General features: G+C 36.8%; 1 protein-coding gene across 4 annotated transcripts in view; it reads right to left on the bottom strand.

Annotated features, from left to right (window-relative positions):
• Positions 1-12,597: 12,597 nt before the first annotated feature.
• SLC44A5 (solute carrier family 44 member 5) overlaps positions 12,598-25,493 on the bottom strand; it is a 373,758-nt gene continuing 360,862 nt past the window's right edge. For 3 of the 4 annotated variants that reach the window (XM_049707145.1, XM_033405972.2, XM_049707148.1), the window contains 6 exons: positions 25,202-25,305; positions 24,060-24,133; positions 23,373-23,443; positions 23,152-23,240; positions 21,729-21,813; positions 17,863-18,424 (listed from right to left, as the gene is read on the bottom strand). In XM_049707145.1, coding sequence (XP_049563102.1) covers positions 18,312-18,424; positions 21,729-21,813; positions 23,152-23,240; positions 23,373-23,443; positions 24,060-24,133; positions 25,202-25,305 — 536 coding nt within the window. In that variant the 3' untranslated portion in view covers positions 17,863-18,311. Of the gene's footprint in view, positions 15,303-17,862; positions 18,425-21,728; positions 21,814-23,151; positions 23,241-23,372; positions 23,444-24,059; positions 24,134-25,201; positions 25,306-25,493 lie in introns of those variants that run through there. The other variant, XM_033405973.2, reaches the window with a different exon arrangement.

Here is a 25,493-nt window from a genome sequence, read left to right as displayed (position 1 = left end):
GTTTTTATTGAGTGTGGTACAATATTGCTTCTGTTTTGTTTTTGGTTTTATGGCTGCAAAGCATGTGGGATCTTAGCTCCTTGACCATGGATTGAACCTGTACCCCTTGCATCGGGAGGCAAAGTCTTAACCACTGGACCACCAGGGAAGCCCCATGTTTGTAGACTTTTTGATGATGGCCATTCTGACTGTGCTGTGATAACTCATTGTAGTTTTGATTTGCATTTCTCTAATAATTAGGGATATTGAGCATCTATGCATGTGCTTTTTGACCATCTATATGTCTTCTTTGGAGAAATGTCTATTTAGATATTCTGCCCATTTTTTGATTGGGTTGTTAGTTTTTTTGATATTGAGCTGCATGAGCTGTTTGAATATTTTGGAGATTAATCCCTTGTCAGTGGCATCATTTGCAAATATTTTCTCTCATTCTGTGGGTTGTCTTTTCATTTTGTTTATGGTTTCCTTTGCTGTGTAAAAGCTTGTAAGTTTAATTAGGTCCCATTTGTTTGTTTTTATTTTCATTGCTCCAGTAAGTGGATCAAAAAGAATATTGCTGTGATTTATGTCAAAGTGTGTTCTGCCTATGTTTGCCTCTAAGAGTTTTATAGTATCAGGTCTTACATTTAGGTCTTTAATCCATTTGGAGCTTATTTTTATGTATGGTGTTAGAGAATGTTCTAATTTAATTCGTTTACATGTAGCTGTCCAGTTTTCCCAGCACCATTTATTGAAGAGACTGTCTTTTCTCCACTGAATATTCTTGCATCCTTTGTTGTAGATTAATTAGCCATAGGTGCGTGGGTTTATTTCTGGGCTTTCTATCCTGTTCCATTGATCTATATTTCTATTTTTATGCCAGTACCACACTGTTTTGATTACTGTAGCTTTGTAGTATAGTCTGAAGTCAGGGAGCCAGATTCTTCCAGCTCTGTTTTTTTTTCTCAGGACTTCTTTGGCTATTTGAGGTCTTTTGTGTTTCCATACAAATTTAAACATTTTTTGTTCTAGTTCTGTGAAAAATGCCATTGGTAATTTGATTGGGATTGCATTGAATTTATAGATTGCCTTGTATAGTATAGTAATTTTGACAATATTGATTTTTCCAATCCAAGAACATGGTACATCTTTCCATCTGTTTGTGTCATCTTCTAATTCTTTCAGCAGCATCTTATAGTTTTTGAAGTACAGGTCTTTTGTCTCTTTAGGTAGGTTTATTCCTAGGTATTTTATTCTTAATATGCAATGGTAAATGGAATTGTTTACTTAATTTCTCTTTCTGATCTTTTGTTGTTAGCATATAGAAATGCAGCAGATTTCTGTGTACTAATTTTGTATCCTGCAACTTTACCAAATTAATTGGTGAACCCTAGTAGTTTTCTGGTAGCATCTTTAGGATTTTCTATGTATAGTAGTATGTCATCTACAAATAGTGACAGTTTTACTTCTTTTCCAGTTTGGATTCCTTTTTTTTTTTTCTCTCTGATTGCTGTGGCTAGGACTTCCAAAACTATGTTAATAAAAGTGGCAAGAGTGCACATCCTTGTCTTGTTCCTCATCTTAGTGGAAATATTTTCAGCTTTTCACCATTGAGTATGATGTTATCTGTGGGTTTGTCATATATGGCCTTTATTATGTTGTGGTAGGTTCCCTCTGTGCCCACTTTCTGGAGAGTTTTTGTTACAAATCGGTGTTGAATTTTATCAAAAGCTTTTCCTGCATCTATTGAGATGATCACATGGTTTTTATTCTTCAGCTTGTTAATGTGGTGTATGACACTGATTGATTTGTGGATATTGAAAAATCCTTGCATCTCTGAGATAAATCCCACTTGGCCATGGTGTATGATCCTTTTAATGTATTGTTGGATTCATTTTGCTAGTATTTTGTTGAGGAGTTTTGTGTCTATGTTCATCAGGTCTGTAATTTTCTTTTTTTGTGGCACCTTTGTCTGGTTTTGACATCAGGGTGATGGTGACTTCATAGAATAAGTTAGGGAGTGTTCCTTCCTCTGCAATTTTTTGGAACAGTTCCAGAAGGAGAGGTGTCAACTCTTCTTTAAATGTTTGATAGAATTCGCCTGTGAAGCCATCTGGTCCTGGACTTCTGTTTGTTGGGAGTTTTCTAATCACAGTTTCAATTTCAGTACTTGTGATTGGTTTCTTCATGTTTGTATTTCATCCTGGTTCAGTCTTGGAAGATTGTACTTTTCTAAGAATTTGTTCACTTCTTCTAGGTTGTCCATTTTTTTGACATGTTGCTTGTAGTAGTCTCTTATGATCCTTTGTATTTCTGTGGTGTCCATTTTAACTTCTCCTTTTTCATTTCTAATTTTATTGATTTGAGCCCTCTCCCTTTTTTCCTTGATGAGTCTGGCTAAAGGTTTATCAATTTTGTTTATATTCTCAAAGAACCAACTTTTAGTTCCATTGATCTTTTCTATTGTTTTCTTTGTCTCTATTTTATTTACTTCTGCTCTGATCTTTATGATTTCTTTCCTTCCGCTAACTTTGGGTTTTGTTTATTCTTCTTTCTCTAGTTTCTTTAGGTGTAAAGTTAGTTGTTTATTGGAGATTTTTCTTGTTTCCTGAGGTGAGATTGTATTGCTATAAACTTCCTTCTTAGAACTTCTTTGCTGTGTCCCATGGGTTTTTGGATTGCCATGTTTTCATTTTCATTTGTTTCTAGGTATTTTTTGATTTCCTCTTTGATTTCTTCAGTGATCCATTGGTTGTTCAGTAACAAATTGTTTAGCCTCCACTTGTTTGTGTTTTTTTCTTGTAGTTGATTTCTAATCTCATAGCGTTGTGGTTGGAAAAGATGCTTGATATGATTTCAGTTTTCTTAAATTTACCAAAGCTCACTTTGTGACCCAGCACATGATCATTTCTGGAGTATGTTCCATGTGCACTTGAGGAGAATGTGTAATCTGCTTTCAGATGGAAAGTTCTCTAAATATCAATTAATTTCATCTGGTCTAATGTTTCATTTAAAGCCTGTGCTTTATTCATTTTCTGTCAGGGTGATCTGTCCATTGATGAAAGTGGGGTATTAAACTCCCCCACTATTATTGTTACTGTCGATTTCTCCGGTTATGGCTGTTAGCATTTGCCGTATATATTGAGGTGCTCCTATATTGGGTTCATATATATTTACAATTGTTATATCTTCTTCTTGGATTGATCCCTTGATCATTATGTCGTGTCCTTCCTTTCTTTTAACAATCTTTATTTTAAAGTCTATTTTATCTGAGTATTGCTACTCCAGCTTTCTTTTGATTTCCATTTGCATGGAATATCTTTTTCCATCCCCTCACTTTCAGTATGTATATGTCCCTAGGTCTGAAGTGGGTCTCTTGTAGACAGCATATATATGGGTCTTGTTTTGGTATCCATTCAGCTAGTCTATGTCTTTTGGTTAGAGCATTTAATCCATTTACATTTAAGGTAATTATTGATATAGATATTCTTATTACCATTTTGTTAATTATTTTGGATTTGTTTTTGTGGGTGTTTTTTCTTCCCTTCCTCTTTTGTTCTCTTCTCCTGTGATTTAGTGACTATCTTTGGCCTTTTGTTTGGTTTCCTTTTTCTTTTTTGTGTGTGTATCTCTTGTAGTTTTTTGGTTTGCAGTTACCATAAGGTTTTTTTTTTTTTTGCGGTACTTGGGCCTCTCACTGTTGTGGCCTCTTCTGTTGTGGAGCACAGGCTCTGGATGCGCAGGCTCAGCGGCCATGGCTCATGGGCCCAGCCGCTCCGCGGCATGTGGGATCCTCCCAGACCGGGGCACAAACCCGTGTCCCCTGCATCAGCAGGCGGACTCTCAACCACTGCGCCACCAGGGAAGCCCTACCATGAGGTTTTGATATAGCAGTTTATATGTATACAAGATCGTTTTTAGTTGTTTGTCTCTTAATTTCAAATTCATTTTCAATATCCTGTATTTGTACTCTCCTCGTCTCACAGTTGCTGGTTTTGATATCATATTTGTGTGTGGATGATTTCCTACCTTTACTGTATGTTTGCCTTTACTGGTGATCTTTCCCATTCATCATTTTCTTGTTTCTACTTGTGGGCTTTTCTTTTCTGCCTTGAGAAATTCCTTTAGCATTTGTTTTAAAGCTGGTGTGGTGGTGCTAAATTCTCTTAGCTTTTGCTTGTTTGTAAGGCTTTTGATTTCTCCATCGAATCTGAATGAGAGCCTTGCTACGTAGAGTATTCTTGGTTGTAGGTTATTCCCTTTCATCATTTTAAATATATTGTGCCACTCCCTTCTGGCCTGCAGAGTTTCTGCTGAAAAATCAGCTGATAGCCTTTTGGGGATTCCCTTGTATGTTATTTGTTGCTTTTCTCTTGTTGCTTTTAATATTTGTTCTTTGTCTTTAATTTTCGTCAGTTTTGATTAATGTGTGTCTTGCAGTGTTCCTCCTTGGGTTTATCCTGTATGGGATTCTCTGCACTTCCTGGACTTTACTGAGTGTTTCCTTTCCTATGTTAGGGAACTTTTCGTTTATTATTTCTTCATATATTTTCTCAAGCCCTTTCTCTCTCTCTCCGTCTTCTGGGACCCCTGTAATGTAAATATTGGTGCATTTAATATTGTCCCAGATGTTTCTGAGTCTGTCCTCATTTTTTTTCATTCTTTTTACTTTATTCTGTTCCACAGAAGTGATTTCCATCATTCTGTCTTCCAGCTCACTTATTTGTTCTTCTACCTCATCTTTCTGCTATTCATTCCTTCTAGTGTATTTTTCATTTCAGTTATTGTATTGTTCATCTCTGTTCATTAAACCTTCTTGCTCTTTATTAAACAGTTCTTGTATCTTCCTACTCTGTGCCTCTATTCTTTTTCTGAGATCTTGCATCATCTTTACTATTATTATTCTGAATTCTTTTTCAGGCAGATTGCCTATCTCCATTTCACTTAGTTCTTCTGGGGTTTTATCTTGTTCCTTCGTCTGGAACATATTTCTCTGCTGTCTCATTTTGTCTAACTTTTTGTGTTTGTGGGCTCATTTCCACAGGCTGCAGGATTGTAGTTCTTCTTGCTTCTGGTGTCTGCCCCCTGGTGGGTGAAGTCGGTCCAGACACTTGTGCAGGTTTCCTGGTGGGGGTGACTGGTGCTTGCCCACTGGTGAGTGGAGCTGAATCTTGTCCCTCTGGTGGGCAGGGCCATGTCAAAGGGCATGCCTAGAGGTGGCTGTGGGCTCAGAATGACTTTAGGCAGCCTTTCTGTTGATGAGTGGGGCTGTGTTCCCACCCTGTTGGTTGTTTGGCCTGAGGCATCCCAGCACTGGCGCCTGCAGGCTGTTGGTTTGGGCCAGGCCTTGGTGCCAAAATGGCAACCTCTGGGAGAGCTCACACTGTGGAATATTCCCTAAGGGCCTCTGCCATCAGTGTCCTTGCCCATGCAGTGGTCCAAAGCTGACCCCTGCCTCCCCAGGAGACCCCTAAGACCTGCAGGTAGATCTGACCCAGGCTTCTGTGGAGTCACTGCTTTGCCCTGGGTTTCAGTGCCTGTGAAACCTTGGGTGTACCCTCCAAGAGTGGAGTCTCTGTTTCTCCCAGTCCTGTGCAGCTCCTGCACTCAAGCACTGCTAGCCTTCATAGTCAAATGCTCTGTGGGCTCCTCCTCCTGATGCCAGACCCCCAGGCTGGGGAGCCTGACATGGGGCTCAGAACTTTCATTCCTGTGTGAGAACCTCTGTGATAGAATTATTTTCCAGTTTATGGGTCACCCACCCAGCAGGTATAGGATTTGATTATATTGCAAAAGCATCCCTCCTACTGTTTCATTGTGTCTTCTTCTTTGTGTTTGGATGTAGAATATCTTTTTAGTATATTCCAGTCTTTTTTTGTCGATGGTTGTTCAGCAGTTAGTTGTGATTTTGGTGTTTTCATGAGAGGAGGTGAGCTCAAGTCGTTCTACTCTTTTATTTTGTCTCCAATCCTCAGACATTTTCTTTCAGGAAAATTTTATTGATACACAAATCTAACTAACACTTGAAAATGCATGCTCTTGTTATGGGTCATAGATGACTTCAGGCTCTGTACAACAGAGTTCTCCAAATAAAAATCTTCATTAGCCAGTAGGAAGTAAATAATCCAGAAATAGAGGTCAGCTCGGTTCTTCCTCAGCTGAGCTGCAGGAAAAACAGCAAATACAGTACAATAGTGCTATAGTCTTTCTGATAGCTTTCCTATCTACACCAAATCTCTGGAAATTTTCAAAGATCCAGCAATTCCATTCCTGGGTATCTGTTTGTGGCCCAGGAGGGCTGCTCAGCTCCTACTTCTTGCATCCTCCTCCTCCTCCCTATCCCCCCTTTCTTTCTCCCTCAGCCTCTGCCAGGTACTCATGGTGCCAGCCAGGTCTGACCCAACCAGAAAGAGAACAGGGCAGGAGGGGGTGGCCTGTTCATAGTATTCTCTTATGATTTTTTTTTTTTATCTGTGATATCAATTGTCATTTCTCCTCTTTCAATTCTTATTTTGTTCATTTGGGTCCTCTCTCTTTTCTTCTTGGCTGGCTAAAGGTTTTTCCATTTTTTTTATCTTCTCAAAAAAACAGCTCTTGGTTTTATTGATCTTTTCTACTGTTTTTTAATATTCATTTTATTTATTTCCTCTCTGATCTTTATTATTTCCTTCCTTCTTCTGACTTTGGGCTTTGTTTATTCTTCTTTTTCTAATTCTTTTAGGTGGTAGGTTAAGTTGTTTGAGATTTTTCTTGTTTCTTGAGGAAGGACTGTATCACTATGAACTTCCCTCTTATGCTTTTCCTGCATTCCATAGATTTTGTATAGTTGTGTTTTAATATTCATTTGTCTCAAGATATTTTCTGATTTCTTTGATTATATTGTTGACCTGTTGGTTTTTTAGTGGCATGTTGTTTCGTCTCCATATGTTTGTTCTTTTCCCATTTTTCTTTCTATAGTTGATTTCTAGTTTCATACCATTGTGGTTAGAAAAAATTAATTTGATATAATTTGTATTCTCTTAAATTTGTTGAGACTTGTTTTGTGACCAAGCATGTGATCTAACCTGGAGAACATTCCATGTGCACTTTAAAATAATGTGTATTTTGCTGTTTTTGGATGGAATGTCCTCTAGATATCTATTTTTTTCTTTTTCTTTTTTATTGAAGTACAGTTGATTTACAGCATTGTGTTAGTTTCAGGTATATAGCAGAGTGACAGATATATATATAGATATATATATATACACACACACACACACACACACACACACACACATATATTTATATTCTGTTTCAGATTCTTTTTCCTTATAGGTTATTAAAAATATTGACTATAGTTCCCTGTGCTAGGTCCTTGTTGGTTATCTGTTTTATATATAGTAGTGTGTATGTGTTACTTCCAGACTCTAATTTATCCTTCCCCCCTTCCCCTTTGGTAACCATAAGTTTGTTTTCTATGTCTGTGAGTCTATTTCTGTTTTGTAAATAAGTTCATTTGTATCATATTTTTAGATTCCACATATAAGCAATATTATATTTGTCTTTCTCTGTCTGACTTATTCACTTAACATGATAATCTCTAGGCCCATCCATGTGGCTGCAAATGACATTATTTCATTCTTTTTTATGGCTGATTAATATTCTATTTTGTATATAAATATACCACATCTTCTTTATCCTTTCCTCTGTCATTGGACATTTAGGTTGCTTCCATGTCTTGGCTATTATAAATAGTACTGCAGTGAACATTGGAGTTCAGGTATATCTTTTCGAATTATAGTTTTCTCCAGATATACGCCCAGGAGTGGAATCCCTGGATCATATGGCAGCTCAATTTTTAATTTTTGAGGGACCTCCATACTGTTCTCCATAATGTCTGTACCAATTTACATTCCCACCAACAGTATAGGAGGGCTCCTTTCCCCCACCCCCCACACCCTCTCCAGCATTTATTATTTGTAGACTTTTTGATGATGGCCATTCTGACCAGTGTGAGGTGATAGATGGTTCCTGTTTTTTAACCAATCACCTACTCTATGTCTTTTAATTGGAGCATTTAGTCCATTGACATTTAAAGTAATTATTGATAGCTATGTACTTACTGCCATTTTATTACTAGTTTTCTGGTTGTTTTGTAGTTCTTCTCTGTTCGTTTTTTCTTTTAGTTTCTTCCCTTGTGGTTTGATGATTTTCTTTAGCAGTATCCTTGTGTTCCTTTCTTTCTAGTTTTTGTGTATCTATTTTAGGTTTTTTATTTGTGGTTACCACAGGGTTCATATATATTGACTTATAACTATATCTACTCATTTTAAACTAGTAGTCATTTAAGTTCAGACACATTCTAAAATATCTACATTTTTTACTCCCTTCCCCCACATTTTGTGTTTTTGATATCATATTTTACATTTTCATGTTTATCCCTTCCATGTTTATTATAGTTGTATTTGCTTTTTAAATTTTTTGTCTTTTAATCTTCTTACTAGCTTATTTAAGTGGTTCATCAGCCTTTTTTATATATTTGCCTTTCCTTGTGGGATTTTTCCTTTCTTACAGATTTTTACTTCTTGTTGTAGCCTTTTCTTTTCCACTTAGAGAAGACCCTTGAACATTTCTGTTAGGGTAGGTTTAGTACTGATGAACACATTTAGTTTTGCTTGTCTGAGAAGTTCTTTGTCTACCTCCTTCAATGACAATATTGCTAGGTAGAGTATCCTAGGTTGCAAGTTTTTCCTTTTCATCATGTGGAATATATCATGCCACTCTGTTCTGGCCTGCAAAATTTATTCCAAAAAATCAGCTGATTGCCTTGTAGGGGTTCTCTTGTATATGACTCTTTGTTTTCTCTTGCTGCCTTCAGAATTCTCTATCTTTAATTTTTGCCATTTTAATTATGTTATATCTTGGTGTGCATCTGTTTGGGTTTATCTTGTTTCAGACCCTCTATGCTTCCTGTACCTGGATATCTGTTTCCTTTTTCAGGTTCAGGTTGTTTTCTGCCATAATTTAATCAAATACATTTTTTGACCCCTTTTTCTCTCTCTTCCACTTCTAGGACCCCTATGTTGGTACACTTGATTTTGTCCTAGAAGTCCCTTAAACTATTCTCATTTTTTCTCCCTTTTGCTGTTCTGATTGGGTGATTTCCATTATTCTATCTTCCAGAATAGAAGAATTCTATCTTCTGGTACATTTTTTGGTATCACCTCATCTGCTGTTAATTCCTTTTAGTGTCTTTTTCATTTCAGTTATTGTATTCTTCAGTTCTGACTGGTTCTTTTTTATATTTTCTAGTTCCTTGTTAAAAATTCTCACTGTGTTCATCTATTCTTCTCTCTAATTCAGTTAGCATTTTCATTAGTAATGCTTTGAACTCTTTATCTGGTAAATTTTTTATTTCTGTTTTATTACTTATTTTTTCAGGTTTTTTTTTCTTGTTCTTTCGATTAAAACAAATTCCTCTGTCTCCTCATTTTGCTTAACTTCCTCTGTCTCTATGAAATTAGGTGAAAACAGTTACCTATTGCAGTCTTGAAGGGGTGTCCTTGTGTGGGAGTTTCCCTATACAGTCTGTGTGTGCTCAATTGCTTTGGTGGGAGAGCAGGATCTGATATGAGGATGAGTCATGTTTTCCCCCAGCGTGTGCTGGCATCTGTCATCTTGTTAGGAGGGAAGGCTGGAGATGGAGGGGCTCAGGCAAGATCCAGGTGTGAGTCAGGGCTTCTCCTCTGCTCAGTGATCAGCACCACCCTATTGAGGGTGGGGGTAGGTCCCAAGTTGCTGGAGCAGAAGCCCTGAGGTTCAGGTCTGAGCTGGCTCCATTCCTTTTAAGTGTCTGCTTTCCCCAGTCCCAGCACTCGCATCCTTGTCCCAGCGGGGAGTAGTGCTGGAACAAGAGGGGCTGGCCCAGGCACTCACTGTGTGTCTGGGCACAAGCTATGTTGGCCTTAGCTACAGTCAGCAACCTAGACCGCTCCTGATGCTCTGCCAGTGTAAGCACCAGTAAGGGCTGCCCCTGCCCCACTTGGATGCCTCTCTGGGTCTGACCTACCTTCGTCCCTCACAACTGAGTTTTCTCCTTGGCCACTACAGCCCTCACCCTAGTGTGGATCTGTGCTGCAGATCCAGTGGGGCTGGTGCAGGCACTTGGCATGGGTCGGGGTGTGGGCTGTGGCAGCCCTAGGTGGAGACCTGGACCGCTTCTGATGCTCTGCCAGTGTAAGCACCAGTGATGGCTCCCACTGCCCCACTCAGACGCTGCTCCAGGTCTGAGCCGCCTCTGTGCCTCACAGCTGAGATCTCACCTCAGCCACAACAGCCCTCACCCCAGGGTGGAGCTGTGTCATGAAGCAAGTGGGGCTAGAGTTGGTGCTCAGCTCACACTGGGGCTTACACCAGCCTTGAGGGAAACTGGCCAGTGTCCCCTGCAGTTTCAGTCTGCCATCTCTGCCCTGTTTTGGGAGTAAGCAAGCATGTGTGCACTCTTCATGAGTAGAGTCCAGGCTTCCCACAGCCTTCCTGTTAGTCCCACTCACTGTCCTCCAACCAGCCAAGGGGACCTGTCTTCCCAGTGTCAAACCCCAGGGCTTGGGTGCCCAGTATGTACCTTTAACCACTTACTCCCCAGAGAGGATCTCTGCCCTGTAACCTCCCTGATCTTCTGAGTTCCCTCTCAGGGGCACAGGTCCTGATCTGATCTCTTCTCACCACTTCCTACCTGATATCATGTAGATCTTTCTTACAGCCTTAGTTTTTCAGGATTCTTTCTGCCAGTTTACAATTAGTTTTCAGTGAGAATCGCTCCACATGTAGATGTATTTTTGATGTGTTCATGGTGGGGGAGGTGAGTTCTGTATCCTTCTATTCTGCCATCTTGATATCTTCCCTAGGCAAATGTTTTTTAATCCCTTCATCATAAATCATGTTGAGACATCATTCTTTTTTGTTTGTTTGGGCTAAATACATCTGTGTGATTAGTTTTACTGTAACATAGTCTGCTTCAAAGCTGTTTACCAGAAAACTGAAAAATATTTTTAATTACTGGCTTCAAATGTGTTGTTTCTTTTTTCAATAGATTTATGAATTGCATTCAGAAGGCACCCTGCTTTCTGTAACATTGCCCTCTTAGATCCTGTTAGAGATATATTTTTATATACCCTTAGCTTTTTCTGTTCTCTCCTTGAACACCAGTGCTTTTCCCAACATCTTACCTTCATTTTCTTCTTTCTGTGCACTGCTTACACATATGCAGCAGCACACATTCATTTGGCTGGAAGAATGTGGAAATTTCAAGATTACTCTAACAGTGATCAAGTCCAGGCTCACTTTAATTTATATGCAAAATGAAAACATCTTTTCATTTGATAAGCTTCTCCCACCTTTGTTAACACACGATGCTCTTAGTACCATGTAAAAGGCCAGAATATGAAGACGCCCGTGTTTTTGAGTCATCGGTGGAAGGGCATTTTACTTTGTTCACAAGATTGTTTTATCCATTTGCTTAAATTGTTCTAAATCATACAGTAGAAAAAAGGACTGGAAATAAAAGAGCCAAGGTGTTAAAAAAAAAAAATAGCTAGTGACTTCAAATAGTAAAATTGAATTGATTGCTTTTAAATGCGTCACATAACAGTCCCCATTCGTCCCAGCACAGAAGCCATTAGAGAAGATATTGCCAGATTCTATACTATTTTGGCTGTTTCATTTTAAGCAATTGGAAAGTCATAAATGGGGGAAAGAACAGTTCAGTTTGGCCTGATAAATTTTAAGAGGGTCCGTGACTGTGACATCATCCTGATGTCCAAGTCTTGCATAAAGTGGTACTCAGTTTTCATGAATAAATGAATTTACATTTGTTTTAATGGGGGTTGGCTTTGTTTTCTGGGTTTTGATTCACTAGCAATGAAGCTAGGTCCTGAGAGAAATCGTCAATACCCATTTTAGCCCCAAGACTAGAGACATGGTATATGGAAAGTAATTTTGGAGAAGTAATTTATTCTTGCTATATTGGTAAGATATTTCTTTTCATCAATGATTTATTCAATTGTATTCTTATAATCATATAGCTATGTTTTTAAAATACAAACCTTTGCAAACATCTACGGATAATATTTGCAAGAAACTGGAAAATATGTCAACACCATTTCATATCCATGGTCTGCAATAATGATTTTTGTTCAATTTTGTCCCCATATCTTATGCCAACAAAGACTGATTTATAAAGCATCTAGAGTCAGATAATACTAAAGATAATTGCTATGCCTGGTTAGAGTTTAAGAGCAATTTCCTGAGGTACCACTTGTAAAAGTGAAAGAACATACATTGGAATGAGTGCTGGTCAACTATATAGTAAAAGAAAAATAAGGAATTGTTGCATACAGCCTGCTTTCCAATATTATTTTAAATAATAACTGCATTACGCCTGATGATCCTACAGAACCTTTAATAGTGTGATTTCACAAACTCTTTTTAAAACTTTCTAGGCACATAGAAAAATCAAATCAGTCATAGTCCAATTTCAAACAATTTATTTACAAATATGATCAGTGCTTTATCATCTAAAAGTGGGACTTATTAAAATATAAAGCAGGTTTGGATTTCTTCTGGAAGCCAAATGATATTTTTATTTTAAATAAGAAAAGAACCAGTAGCTATATTAACAAACATCTTATTAGATATAGGACATTTTATTTCATTTTATTTATTTTTTAAAAAATTAATTAATTAATTTTTGGCTGCATTGGGCCTTCATTGCTGCACGCAGGCTTTCTCTAGTTGTGGCGAGAGGGGGCTACTCTTCATTGTGGTGCACGGGCTTCTCATTGCAGTGGCTTCTCTTGTTGCGGAACACGGGCTCTAGGCGCGTGGGCTTCCGTAGTTGTGGCTTGTTGCGGGCTCTAGAGCGCAGGCTCAGTAGTTGTGGCGCACGGGCTTAGTTGCTCTGGGGCCTGTGGGATTTTCCCAGAGCGGGGCTGGAAACTGTGTCTCCTGCACTGGCAAGCGGATTCTTAACCACTGCGCCACCAGGGAAGTCCCAATATAGGACATTTTAAAACAACCTTGAAAACTGCAACATTTATGTTTTCATTTAAAGAAACCTATTAAATTTTAAAGAAAAATTAAGTTTGAAGATTTAACATATAATTAATTCAATTTTAAAATAGACTCATAGATTTGTTAAGGAATATCCGAACCTAAGAAAATTTTTAGCCTGAGCTAAACCAGCGATAGGGACATTTAATCTTGCCTTAGAAAGTATTATTAATTTGTGTTCACATTTTTTATATTCTGTAAACTTATCCCTGCCTTTAAAATGATGAGATTTGCTTCTTATGAATGTTGGCCAAACCAAATGTGGGACTGAGCAAACTTTTGGCAAATTAAAACAAAGACCAACTAACTAATTTAGGCTGTTGTTTGGGTTTTTAAAAAACTCCATTTCTTATCCATTTAGCTTTGACTTATTTACTTTGTATAAATTATCAGCTTCAGTTATTTGGTTTGGCAATCAGTGCACAGCTAGAGAAAAAGTGGAAAACAAGTTGTTTAAAGATAAATCTAGATTTAAAAAAAAAAACCTAGATATTTGATACAGAGGAGATTTTGTCATGATGATAGATGGGTTTTTCTAGCTTAAAGAAATAAAAAAGCAAAGAGCTTTTTCTTATCTAAATCTTTATTAGAAGAAAAAACAAATAGATTTAAAACAATGAGTAACAACAAATTTCATTAAATATTAAACAGTTTAGTTATCAAAGATATTTAGACAATATGTTCCTAATATTTCTGCACAGCAGAAGCATACTGACTATAGAGCTCAGACTGTCTTGTGCTCATATGAGTTCGTTTTTGGCATAAAAGAATATCCAAAGTCACATTTAAATATAATAGATAAACTGCTAGGAACTTACTATAGAGTCTCAAAGCTTTCACAAATTATCATTGTGTGATTGACATTCCCTTAGGGTGAATGTTTTATGGACTCTTTCTGTAACACTGAGTAACAAACTGAAATCATTTTCTTTAAAGTTAGTACTAATAAAATTATTTAAAATTGAATTAGAAATTATGTTCTTGTTCATATTAGCACAATAAAAAGTAACATGAATAAACTGATTATTTCATATCAAAAGTTAGAAAATGGAAATAACATACATAGAACGCTCATTGATGATAATAAACAATCATTTAAAATGGAGCTATTCAGTACATGACATCTGTGAGCACCCTTTCTAGGGGTAAAGTTTCCCTTTGTAATTTCTTCAAGTTTCCCTTTCCAATCTGTGTAAAACACTGAGAAATGTAGTCTTATACCTATTGTATTTTCAAATATCTATCATAGAAAAGATTACATTTTAAACTCACTTTTAGTAAAAAAACAAACCGAACAAGTGTCCTTTCAGGTTTTTTTCTTGCGTGTAGTACACATTCATGAATGTCCACTAGGCGCAAGGGAAATTGTTTATGCTGCAAAATGTAGTCTATATAGTGAGGATATCAAACATACTGAAATGACAAATGGTTTTCAACCAGTGAGCTAAGGAAAAAACAAATGCAAGAAGACTTGTTTTAATCACTAAACATTGCAGGATTCTTTTTTTTTTAAACAATGTGTGTAAACTTGCCCACAAAAGCTGGGTAATATTAAACAGCCAGTAAGGCACTTTGTCAGAGAGGACTAAGTCGTAAAGGCTGGATGATTGACAATTTGTTTAATAGGAAACAGTCTATACTTAGAGCAAAATCTGGAATGTGGCGCTCCTTTTACCGATTTATTGTCAAACAGGAGTGGGGAAAACTTTAAAATCTTCTGTTTTACTTTGTTTACCAATTTTCCCTGCAGAAGTCTTTTAGTTGTAATTTTAAAAATATATTAGGAGCTACCAATTTAAATAATGTATCATTTTTCAATCTAATATTTAAAACAATATTAACATATTCACTAGCATTTTCAAAACATCCTAGCCATTCTATTTAAAAATGAATTACAAAACAAAAGATCTTAGTATAAAAAATGTTCCGTGTTATTAACAATTCCCTTGCAACTTCTGATGGCTTCACGTATTACAGTATAAGCTTTGGTATAAAACATGCAAATAAAAGCCAACAAGGTCGTGAATACAGTGTTCCATACACAAAGCACTTATGAAACAAGTGTAGCACATACACAGCAGATGAGGGAAAGGTAACACCGCTGCAGGATGACCAGAGTTTGCACTTCTACTGCTTCTTAGTTTGTGCATTTTGCTCGTTCAAAATCTTCAGCAGAGATTGACTCATGTAATAGGGTCTTTCAGCAGAACCATCGTTTCTTTCTAAATCTTCCACTAGGAGGAAGAATGGCACAGGGTAAATATCAAAGCAAAACTGTAAGAGAAGTAACATCGCCATCTGCTGCATACTTGCTTTACAGCAGTTCAAAATGTTATTCTAAAAAACAGCATAGTTTGGCATCAACATTATTGTAAACATAACTATGAGAAAACAATCAGCCCTTGTTATTATATCAATAAGATATTATCTCATTCTGTGTACCAGGTCTGATTCTGCCAATAGCACGTGCCTCTCAGCTGCATGATTAAGGAAATAAGTTTTATCTTCTTTTAGAGAGCAAATGTAACTACACAAAAAAACAAGATGTATGAGGAATTTCTAAATTCACCTTCAAATTCCTAAAAAGTATGATGTATTCAACTTGCCTTCTAAGTTACCATATTAGTTCAAGATTGCTTTTGTTTTTCGAGCGACAATTTAGGTGGTACAGTTTTTTTTTTTTTAAAAGATTTGTAAATTTTCAATATATTTCAAATCTTTGAACCCAAAATTTTTAGAAGTATGGCTCTGTTTTTTCAGTTATTATCTTAATTTCTTTATAAGAAAGTGGCTTTTAAATTTTTCTCAACTCATTTTTCTCTATATTTCAATTATACAAAGAAGTAATTAATGAAAAATATTTTTCTAACTAGAATTAAGCACATAATATAGTTAAAACTTCTATACTTAGAGATTTTTAAAGAATATTTATTAAGACTATTGAACCAAACGACATTGCTTTTCCTATGATTTTGCAACCAAGGGTTATATTATTAAAATATAGCCAAGTTCAGAATGTATCTATCTCCATATAGTTCAGTGAATACTTTTACTGTGGAGAATTTTCTGGTCTAATCAGCAGATTTAAATGTTAAGCATTTAAAACATGGGCCCCCATCTAGTACCAAGGATCTAAAATACAGAAGTTATGATTGTTAGAATTCTCCAAATTAATCTCCTTTGTCTTTCTCAATTTTCTAACTCCTAGAACAGCCAGGCTTATAAGGAAAAAATAGGCCAAATGATTTCACACATGTTGATTTATATTTTATGCAAGTGATTTTCCAACTTTTATGTGTATCAGAATCACTAGAGAACTTTATAATAATTCACAAGCTGCCCCACACCCAAATACTTAGAATCTCTTGGGGTGGGGGGGGCACATGTATCAATATTTATAACAATTTCTCAGAGTGATTCTGATACGTACACAAAAAATTTAAAATTGTTTCATCATTATGAATTTTTCAACTACTCCTAAAAGGGGACTTATTCCTTATAATTTTTCAGTATTTAAGTTAGAGGTAACCATTTTACTAGATTTTTGTTGTGAACCCTGTATTACTGAATAATAAAATAATAACTATCTAGAAAGATAGGTTATCACTGTTCTCTGAATTATACTTCAAGGAGCATGAGAGTGAAGAAGGTATTAGCCAAGGTATGAAGCCAAATGACACTTTTGATTACAGTAATCTCAAGAAAGCAAGCCAAGAGCAAGACGGTGGCCATAGAAGGACCAATATTTTGAAAATCTCCCCTATTCATTAGCTTCTTGCTATTAAGCTGCTATGAAGTCAGTCTAAGTCTAGGTTCCCACACTTCAGGGTCATTAAGTAAATTACTATTTATATTTATAACAATAATAAATACATTTCTGACTCTCTTCTTGGATACATGGATCATATATCAGATCAAAATGTTAGATCAACATGTTCCTTTCTGTCAAGACATAAATAATCCTTATACACAAACTTAGTGTAAAAGCCAAAAGGATACTATTGATTCAATGGTCCTTTTGGGGTACATTGTTACACTGTTTGCCATGTCATATGCACTTGCACATAGGAGATGGATAGGCAAAGTACGTGAGTGTCTGATTCATGCTTTGCTACGCCAGAGCCTGGTTTGTTGCTCTGGCCAGCAAGGGTGGAGTATGAAAGTAACTCTCCTCCTAAACCCTTCAGGAAGAGATTTCCTAACCTACAGTATGCCTCTTGTAAAGGTACAAGATGAGGTACCTATGAAGGGCTAATATTTCCTTAGAGTAAAATCTGAAGTGTCTTTCTTATCTTTTCTCTTTCTTCACCGAAAGTTAAGCTAAAATTAAACTTTTTATAGAAAAAAGCCACATCATCTCTTTAATCTAGAAACTCATAACAGATATAATCACTCTTCTGAAACAGATCCATACCCATTTTCTATATGATGGGCATAGGAAAATAGGGATTTATCTCTATTTGGGTTACAGACAAATGGCATGAGTTATGTGGCCATCTCAGTTCTGCTCAGAATATTTTCATGGTGGCCAGAGGTTCATATTATTGGAAATGACATTCCAGAACTCAGATTCAACTTCACTATAGATATAATTTCACTAAAACAAAATGGCCTATGAAGGTTCCACAGTAATTTTTACCTAGTAATGCAGCCTATGGAACCTGTATAACATTAACGTCTATATGTTTGTTATGGTCTCGAATCACTTACTGAAATATACTTCCTAGGGAACCATTAATACAAGTTTAATCACAGTTTAGAATGTTGTCCACTAGCTTGAACAGTATAAATATAACCATAGCACCATATTTACAAATTTAGTACCATATGCTGGTTAACTATAAATCAATCTTTTTATGGCTAATTGATTACACATTTATAGTGCTTTCAAAAATTTCCTGAATACCCTTTACAAATATACATTTATAAAAAGAAAGGCTATCAAAATGCTGCAATGGGAAACAGCATGCCAAGTTATAAAAGTTTTGGAAACACTTTCAGCTATAGACTTTAAAAAAATGTGTGACATTTACACCTCGCTCTTCAGCTGGGACCACTATAAAGTATCCTAGTTCACAGAGGCTACTGTCATCAATTGCCTGATACCTCAGATGGTACCAAGTTCTCGCTTTTTAGGAATAAGCACTGAAATTTCACATTACTTAAAAGCATCATTTTCAAATACAAATGACCTAATTTACAAAACTTCTACTTAAAAATGAATGGCACTGTTTGGAGCTTTTCTACTCTTTCTGCTTCTGGGGAACTAGTTGCTTCTTGTTCAGAATTCCGTGCAGGGTAGGGGTTATGAAGTAGGGTTTTTCTGTAGATCCATCATTTCTTTCCAGATCTTCACCTGTATATGCAGCAGCCAAAGCAGGCAAAAGCAGCAACAGCAGCAGAACAATTATATGCATTTTTATAAATTGGAGAGTCGAACAGGGAAAAATCAGAGAAAGCAGTGTTAGAAAGTCAAATATAAGACAAATTAGTGCAGTTAAGTAGCTGATGCTGGTCAAAGTAAGAAGCTTCAACCTCTGCCAGGAAGCACTGAAACTTCCTAAATCCCACCCACTCCAAAGAGGTTTATTTTGATAGTTTAAAGGTTAATAAGATCTTTTATGTCCTTTCAAATGTGTTATCTTTAAATTCTAACGACTGTTCATTTCAGAGAGGTAAATTGCCACATCCTCTGAGATGAAGCTGAATAAAAAGTATGGTGTGATAAATGTAGAGAATAATTGAATTTCAGAGTTCAAAGTCTGTTTTAATGGTAATTCACACCCTCATGTTACAGATGAAGAAACTGAGACCCAGGGATGTAAAATGATTCTCCTGAAATTGAAAGCTCTGGGGCAACAGGATGAGGTGAGGACCCAGTCTCTTGACACCTACTTCAGTTCTCATCCTACTTAACTAAATGGTGTCCTGTCCTAAATCCTTGTAGTTTACCTCAGATTATATTCAAAAGCTAATACAGTGTTTGCTGACTTCTGTAATACATGAGTTTATATTCCTGCTTTGCTTAGGCTAATAATAAAATGATGGATATTCACTGAGCACACATCTGTTGGGTGATTGGGGACAAACATGAGAATGATGCTGAGAAGCAAGGAGAAGTTTGCATGGAATTAAATTTCCTGCAGATACATATAATTCACAGCTGATAATATCTATCTCAATAAATATATAAATGCAACTTGAAACTGTTTTGACTAGTATATTAAAAATATTATGCTATTTTAGCCTTTATTTATTATGAAATACAGGATAAGAAGTATCATATAAAACCATATAGCATAATCACAGATTTATGGAATAAATCTAAGTTATTTTTCATCATACTCTCTTAGGAATGGTTGGATTATTGGTTTATTAGATTTTTACATTAGATTTCACAGTGACTTTCCCCACATACAAAATGAAAAGCTAAGAAGGGAACATGATAGATGCTGAACATTTTTGTTCTTTTTTCCTTAATCATATTTCTATATCTTATATCACATATCATATGTTGTATATTTATATCATTATTACTTTTGAGGGATTGGTAGGAACTGTGGTATCAATCACATAATAATGAAAATAATCATCTACAACTATTGTTTTTTTCCCATCCTGGGACCAGAATTCTCATCGCCTTGTAATGTTGAAAGGATGCTATGTCTCTATAAATGAAGTGTTTGTTTGCAAATGGTTTGCATTTTTAAAATCACCAGTTTTCTGGCAGTCAAGAAAATAGGTATAAAGAGGTATATAGTTTTTAAAAAGGTACAGTTCCACACAATCATAATTTGCCTTAGAGTATCATTTAAGAAGAAAATTTTCCAAAGTTAGATGTTGCCCATAGTAACAGCTGCAGAGGGAAGAAAAATACAATTTGGCTTCTCTTGTTCTTTATTATCAAAGACAAGAACATCCAAAAAGAAACTATTCACATTCAACACACAATGTGTTAAATAAGGCTGAAATTATACCTGCTTTTCAAGAACTTGGCAATTAGTAATATAGATGAGTGGAAAACATTTCTTAGTGCTCAAATTTAAAATCTACTGTCAAAATTAAAATCTACAAGATTTGCCAAAGCTTCCAAAGATTGGAAACTGATAGGTTCTAAACATTTCCCAGGATGCATTTTGAGAAAACTTTTCAGTTACAAGAATCAGGAAGATCCCAGTGGGCTCTCCCAGTTTCATTCCCATGATTAGCATTTGAGATGAAAGGAGAGACCTCTGAACATTCAAGATCATCTCTTCTGTGTCTTAAGCTACCTTATTCCCATGCTCCTTCTTCCACCTCATACCTGAGCTGAAGTTTGTTCATGTGGTATTTTGTAGATGGCTTTTCCTGACAAACCACTGAAGCACTAGGAAAAGATTAAACATTCCAGTTCCATTTATAGCCAGAGGAAGAGCTAACTTGTACACAAAGTTCTCCTGATTAATTTGTCCAGTTATTGAAAATTGATTTGTTAAATGTTCAGAAAAAAAATCAAACCATTTTCTAGAAGGTTTTTTCCTTCAATATATCTCCCTAAAGTTAGTATCTTTAGGGAGATATATATATATATCCTCTCCTGACCCCAGCATGCAGTTGGTGCTGTGAGTTACACTAAAAAATAAACTGTTCATTTTATACAAGTAGATCACTCAGTAATGCCCTGTCATAGAATGTTTTCTCTGCTTCTCTTAAGAGCAATGTGCCAGAGAAATAATCTCTCAGGGGGTATTAGTTGTAGGGCTAACAAGTTCTGTTCTTTCACCTGTGACCCTACGTTATCTAGGTTGAAGGTAAGGACAGATCAAGCTCCTGATGGGCACTAGGTTCTCCAGGGCTTTTAAGATGAGGTGTTGGGGCTTCCCTGGTGGCGCAGTGGTTGAGAGTCTGCCTGCTGATGCAGGGGACACGGGTTCGTGCCCCAGCCCGGGAAGATCCCACATGCCGCGGAGCGGCTAGACCCGTGAGCCATGGCTGCTGAGCCTGCGTGTCTGGAGCCTGTGCTCCACAACGGCAGAGGCTACAACAGTGAGAGGCCCGTGTACCGCAAAAAAAAAAAGATGAGGTATTAATAGAAAACATATTCATTCTGCATACGTGAGGTGCACATGCCACATAGAAGCACAGTGAAGAAGTCAGTGATGAAAGCTCTATTGAAGTATTTTAACACTATGCGTCAGAGTTGATCTAGCCATTTCCTAAACATGCCTCTCTATGAATCCTATCTATTTGTCATCGTGTTACCCAGTGTGAATTGGCCCTATGTGTCTTTGAAACCATTGCCAGCTTGGCTTTATCAGAAGGTATAAAGGCTGTCCTCAGAGTCCCCAAAGCCCAGCCTCAAAGCCCAGTTATGTCTTCAGTTGTTAATAAAGCACAACAGAAGCCAATCATTATTATAAATTTGAAAACATTAAGAAATTAAAATAATTTCATGCTAACACCATGCCATGATGCCTGACCCTCCAGTGCTTTGCAAACTCCATCTCTGAGCCTTTAACGTTTACAAAGCATCTACTAGACAATGTCTCTTTCCAAATAAACTGTTTTGCAGTTTCAGCCAGGTCATAGCAAATCCACAAGCCAGCTAAAAGACTGGGTCTTAAACTTTTCATCTTTTGGTTATCCACCAGAGGGGGAAAACACATATACTGAAAACTTACAGAAGCAGATGAAAATTGTTTCAATACACATTGCATAGACGCTGAAGAATCCATGTGCAATTAGGTAAGATCCAATCATGACTGTCTGTAAATGAGCAGAGAAGAGAATGAAGATGCCATTAACTTGTCCAAAAGAACAATAATGCAGTTTTAAATAAAATCATGATGAGGACGCTTTGAAATACTCTGTGTTGGAAAAGATTTCAATATAGGAATGTACAAAATTCAGTGATAAAGTTTTTGAGTGCCTTTGTACTGGGATTTAAACAAAATGTACTAGTTTACCTGCCAATTTTCTTATCACTATCCCCAGTGCCTACCAAAAACATCCCAGATTTAGGATCCTGCACACTGAGGCAGTAAAGCATAGGAGTTAAGAGCATACACTGCCTAGGTTTAATCACAGCTCAGGCACTCACTCGACAAGTCACCTAACATCTCTGGGCTTCCTACATAAGATTGTTGGTGGGGAAGGGGAGAAAGTGAGTAATAATGGTATTTATGACACATGGATTGAGTGAGTTAATATACTGTAATAGATCTCTCAGGGCTCGCCCCAGGTCCTCTCCAGATGCCACATCTATCCCCTAGTTGTTGGGAATGTATGTAGGCTGCTGATGACTCAGCTGTTTTGCTCACTAGGAATTGCTCTTGCAGGGAACTGCCTCACCCAAGGTTACACCATCATTCAGAGGGCAACCCCTGGCCAACGGTTGCCTGATGCAGCATACAGAGGCCTAGTCCCTTTGTCAGAATTTCCTGTAATTATGTCTGAGGCTTCAGCTATAATTGCCGCATGGGTCAGCTTCTTCTTTTGCCTGGGCCTGTCTTCCTCACTTCCTTTCAAGTGTATCTCAGGAGAGCACTTCATAATAAGCCTTCTGCATGCAATCCTCTGTCTCAGGGGTTGCTTCCAAGGGACCCCAGCTCTAAAGCAGAATGAGGCTTGGCCTCAAAGTAAGACCAATCATGTTAGCTATCATTATTTCTCCTATTCCTTTTTGGTTTTTTATTTTGCCATTTCTCATAAATCAGAGTAAATGTTACCCAGACGCTATAGAATGAATTGTGTCCCCTCAAAATTCATATGTTGAAACCTAATCCCCAAAGTGATGGCATCTGGAGGTGGGGCCTTCAGGAAGTAATGAAGTCACAATGATGGAGCCCTTGTGAATGTGATTAGTGCGCTTATAAGAGAAGACAGGAGAGATGAAATCTCTCTCTACCATGTTAGGATACTGCAAGAAAGTATGCCTTTGCAAATTAGGAAGAAAGCTCTCACCAGGAACTGAATCTGTGGGCACCTTGATCTTGGACTTCTCAGTCTTCAGAACTGTGCGGAATAAATCCCTGTTGTTTAAGCCACCCAGTCTATGGTATTTTTGTTGTAGCAGCCCAAACTTACTAAAACATCAGCTCTTACCAGCAAAGGTACCCAGTAGTAATTTAAAGATGTTGGTCCTACTATAATCATTGGGAGTCTTTCTGTGAAGAGTAGAAAGGCCAGGACACCTAGAGTGAAAAGGCAGAACATGTATATTGTGCATTTGCAAAGGAACATAGCTTTTTGTAGTAAAGAAGTTTTTCTAAGCACATGTTAAACTTATTACTACTACTACTACTATTACTAATACTACTACTTACCTATACACCCAGCAACTAGAATCTTCCCCAGGATTAGTACAAAGTCTGTCACTCTATCCATAACTGCAACTCTGAGGATCAGAAAAAAGAAAGTATAATTTTGTGTTTAAATTATATTTGTTATCAGAAATTTATGAGAGTAAATAATTCATGAGTTCATTTTGATGTGTCTTTGCTGAAATTTTATTTGGCCTTTGTTAAATGCAAGAAGTGAAGTTAGAACCCAGGCATGATTTTCTGACTTATTTATAATGGAGTAAACAGAAGATGGCATTGTAAGGCTGTCAGGTGCTATTGGTGGTGTCAGCATTTCTCTCTCTAATTCGAGGACTGTGGATACCCTGAATCCTGAGGATGGCTGCACTGGTTCTCTGATTTTGTTCACTCAGACTCTGTCAATTTTGGGAGGGGGGAATAGTCAGAAACATGATGATAATGTTCATGTGGGGAATTTCTTGAGCATAGGGGATACTAAAAATGAATAAGTGCCAGTGGGTATAAAGGCATAGGTGGATGATGGGAGCAATAATTCTAAAACATATGAAGAAATTAATGGTGTGAAGGTGAAGATTTAAATCTATTAAAATAAAAGATAAGATTCATGTCTAATAAGACTACCAACATGTGAAGTATGGATGCTAAAGCTTCACCAAATCATCTACTGCCATGCTCAACCTGATTACTTACTTTAAAATATTTCTCATCAGCAGATTGAAAGCATCTCTCGCTGACCTGCAGAAGTTTTTGCCATATATTGCAATCTGAGGAAGACAGTTGATATTATTCTGGAGTCAGTAACGTAATTTAACAAGACCAACAGACAATCCAGTGACAGGAACATGAATTAATTCTGTCACCCACACAGTTATTCTCATTCCTTTTTCCAACAGTTGGGTTCATGGGAGGCTTGGGCAGTGTGTGTCCTCAACTCTGCACAACTCTCAGAGTCATTGACAATAAGGTATGTTTTGGTTGCTATTTGCCCTTAACTCCATGGGGATTAGACAGCTTCAAACAGGTAGGTCTTCGTCTCAAATCCCAGGACACAGCTTCTGTCTTTGGAGTGTTTTGGCCATGGTTTGTTGCTGAATGGGTTAAATGTTGTAGCGTTCACATTAAAAACTACTCTCAGGAAACCTAGTGCCTTCCAATACCCTTGCTTTATTGATTAAAAGGCTCAATACAATATTCTCACTGGAGGTATATTAATGACTCTTTGAATGTCCATAACTATTTGAATCACCCATGCAGACCCTATATCGCTGTGATAATATGCAAGTGTTATAAGGTTGTAGCTGCTAAATTTTAGAATAATATTTTTGGATCCCCTATTTAAAAAGAAATCTCTTTAGAAGCCTCCATATTCCCATAGGAAATAAGTAACAAATTCAGCTATGCATTATCAGTTCCCACACATTTCAAAATAAGAATCATAAAAAGAAATAGACCCTTCCTTAAAAATATGTAAATCCCAGAATTAGAAGAATATTTTCTTTTCACAGTGAAACATAGACTAGGTAAGCTTTCCTCCCACTAAACTATGTCAAATACAAACAAAATCATTTTCAATCTAGCACATTTTTATACTTCTAAGGTAAATAATATTTTCCCTCTCCGAAAAGGTATTGAAGGTAATAATGAACTACAGTTAAGTTACTGTCTCAACTAGGAAAACATAGCCCTGAATGATGCATTGGATTCACAAATTCTTATAACAACATGGTGATAAATTCAACTGCTTGATGCACAAGTGCTTTAGAGATGGAAATGTAGACATGGGGTTTGGGTTTGCAAAGAAGCAGTTTAGTAAATAAAAATAAGCTACTTACCATAACATAGGCATTTCTGTTCAAAAACTTTACTGCTTTTTCTAAACACCAGAAACAGCATCTCAGGCAGCATTTTAGGAATTTAGAAATGTTGTTCTGGGCCTCTATGAGAAGGAGATATTTAAACCTATTAATGATTTGCAAACTCTAGGAATCAAAAAAATATAGTAAAATTTTAAGTGTGCTTTAAAACTTTTTTAATTGCAGTGAAATATACATAAGATTTACCATTTTAACCATTTTTAAGTGTACAATTCAGTAGCATTTAGTACATTCACGATTTTGTGAAATT

This window comes from Orcinus orca, chromosome 1 (assembly GCF_937001465.1).
Source record: "Orcinus orca chromosome 1, mOrcOrc1.1, whole genome shotgun sequence".
In the NCBI taxonomy this organism is placed as follows: Eukaryota; Metazoa; Chordata; class Mammalia; order Artiodactyla; family Delphinidae; genus Orcinus; species Orcinus orca.
Note: the sequence above shows the minus strand (reverse complement) of the source record. Positions and strands in the feature narration are given on the sequence as shown.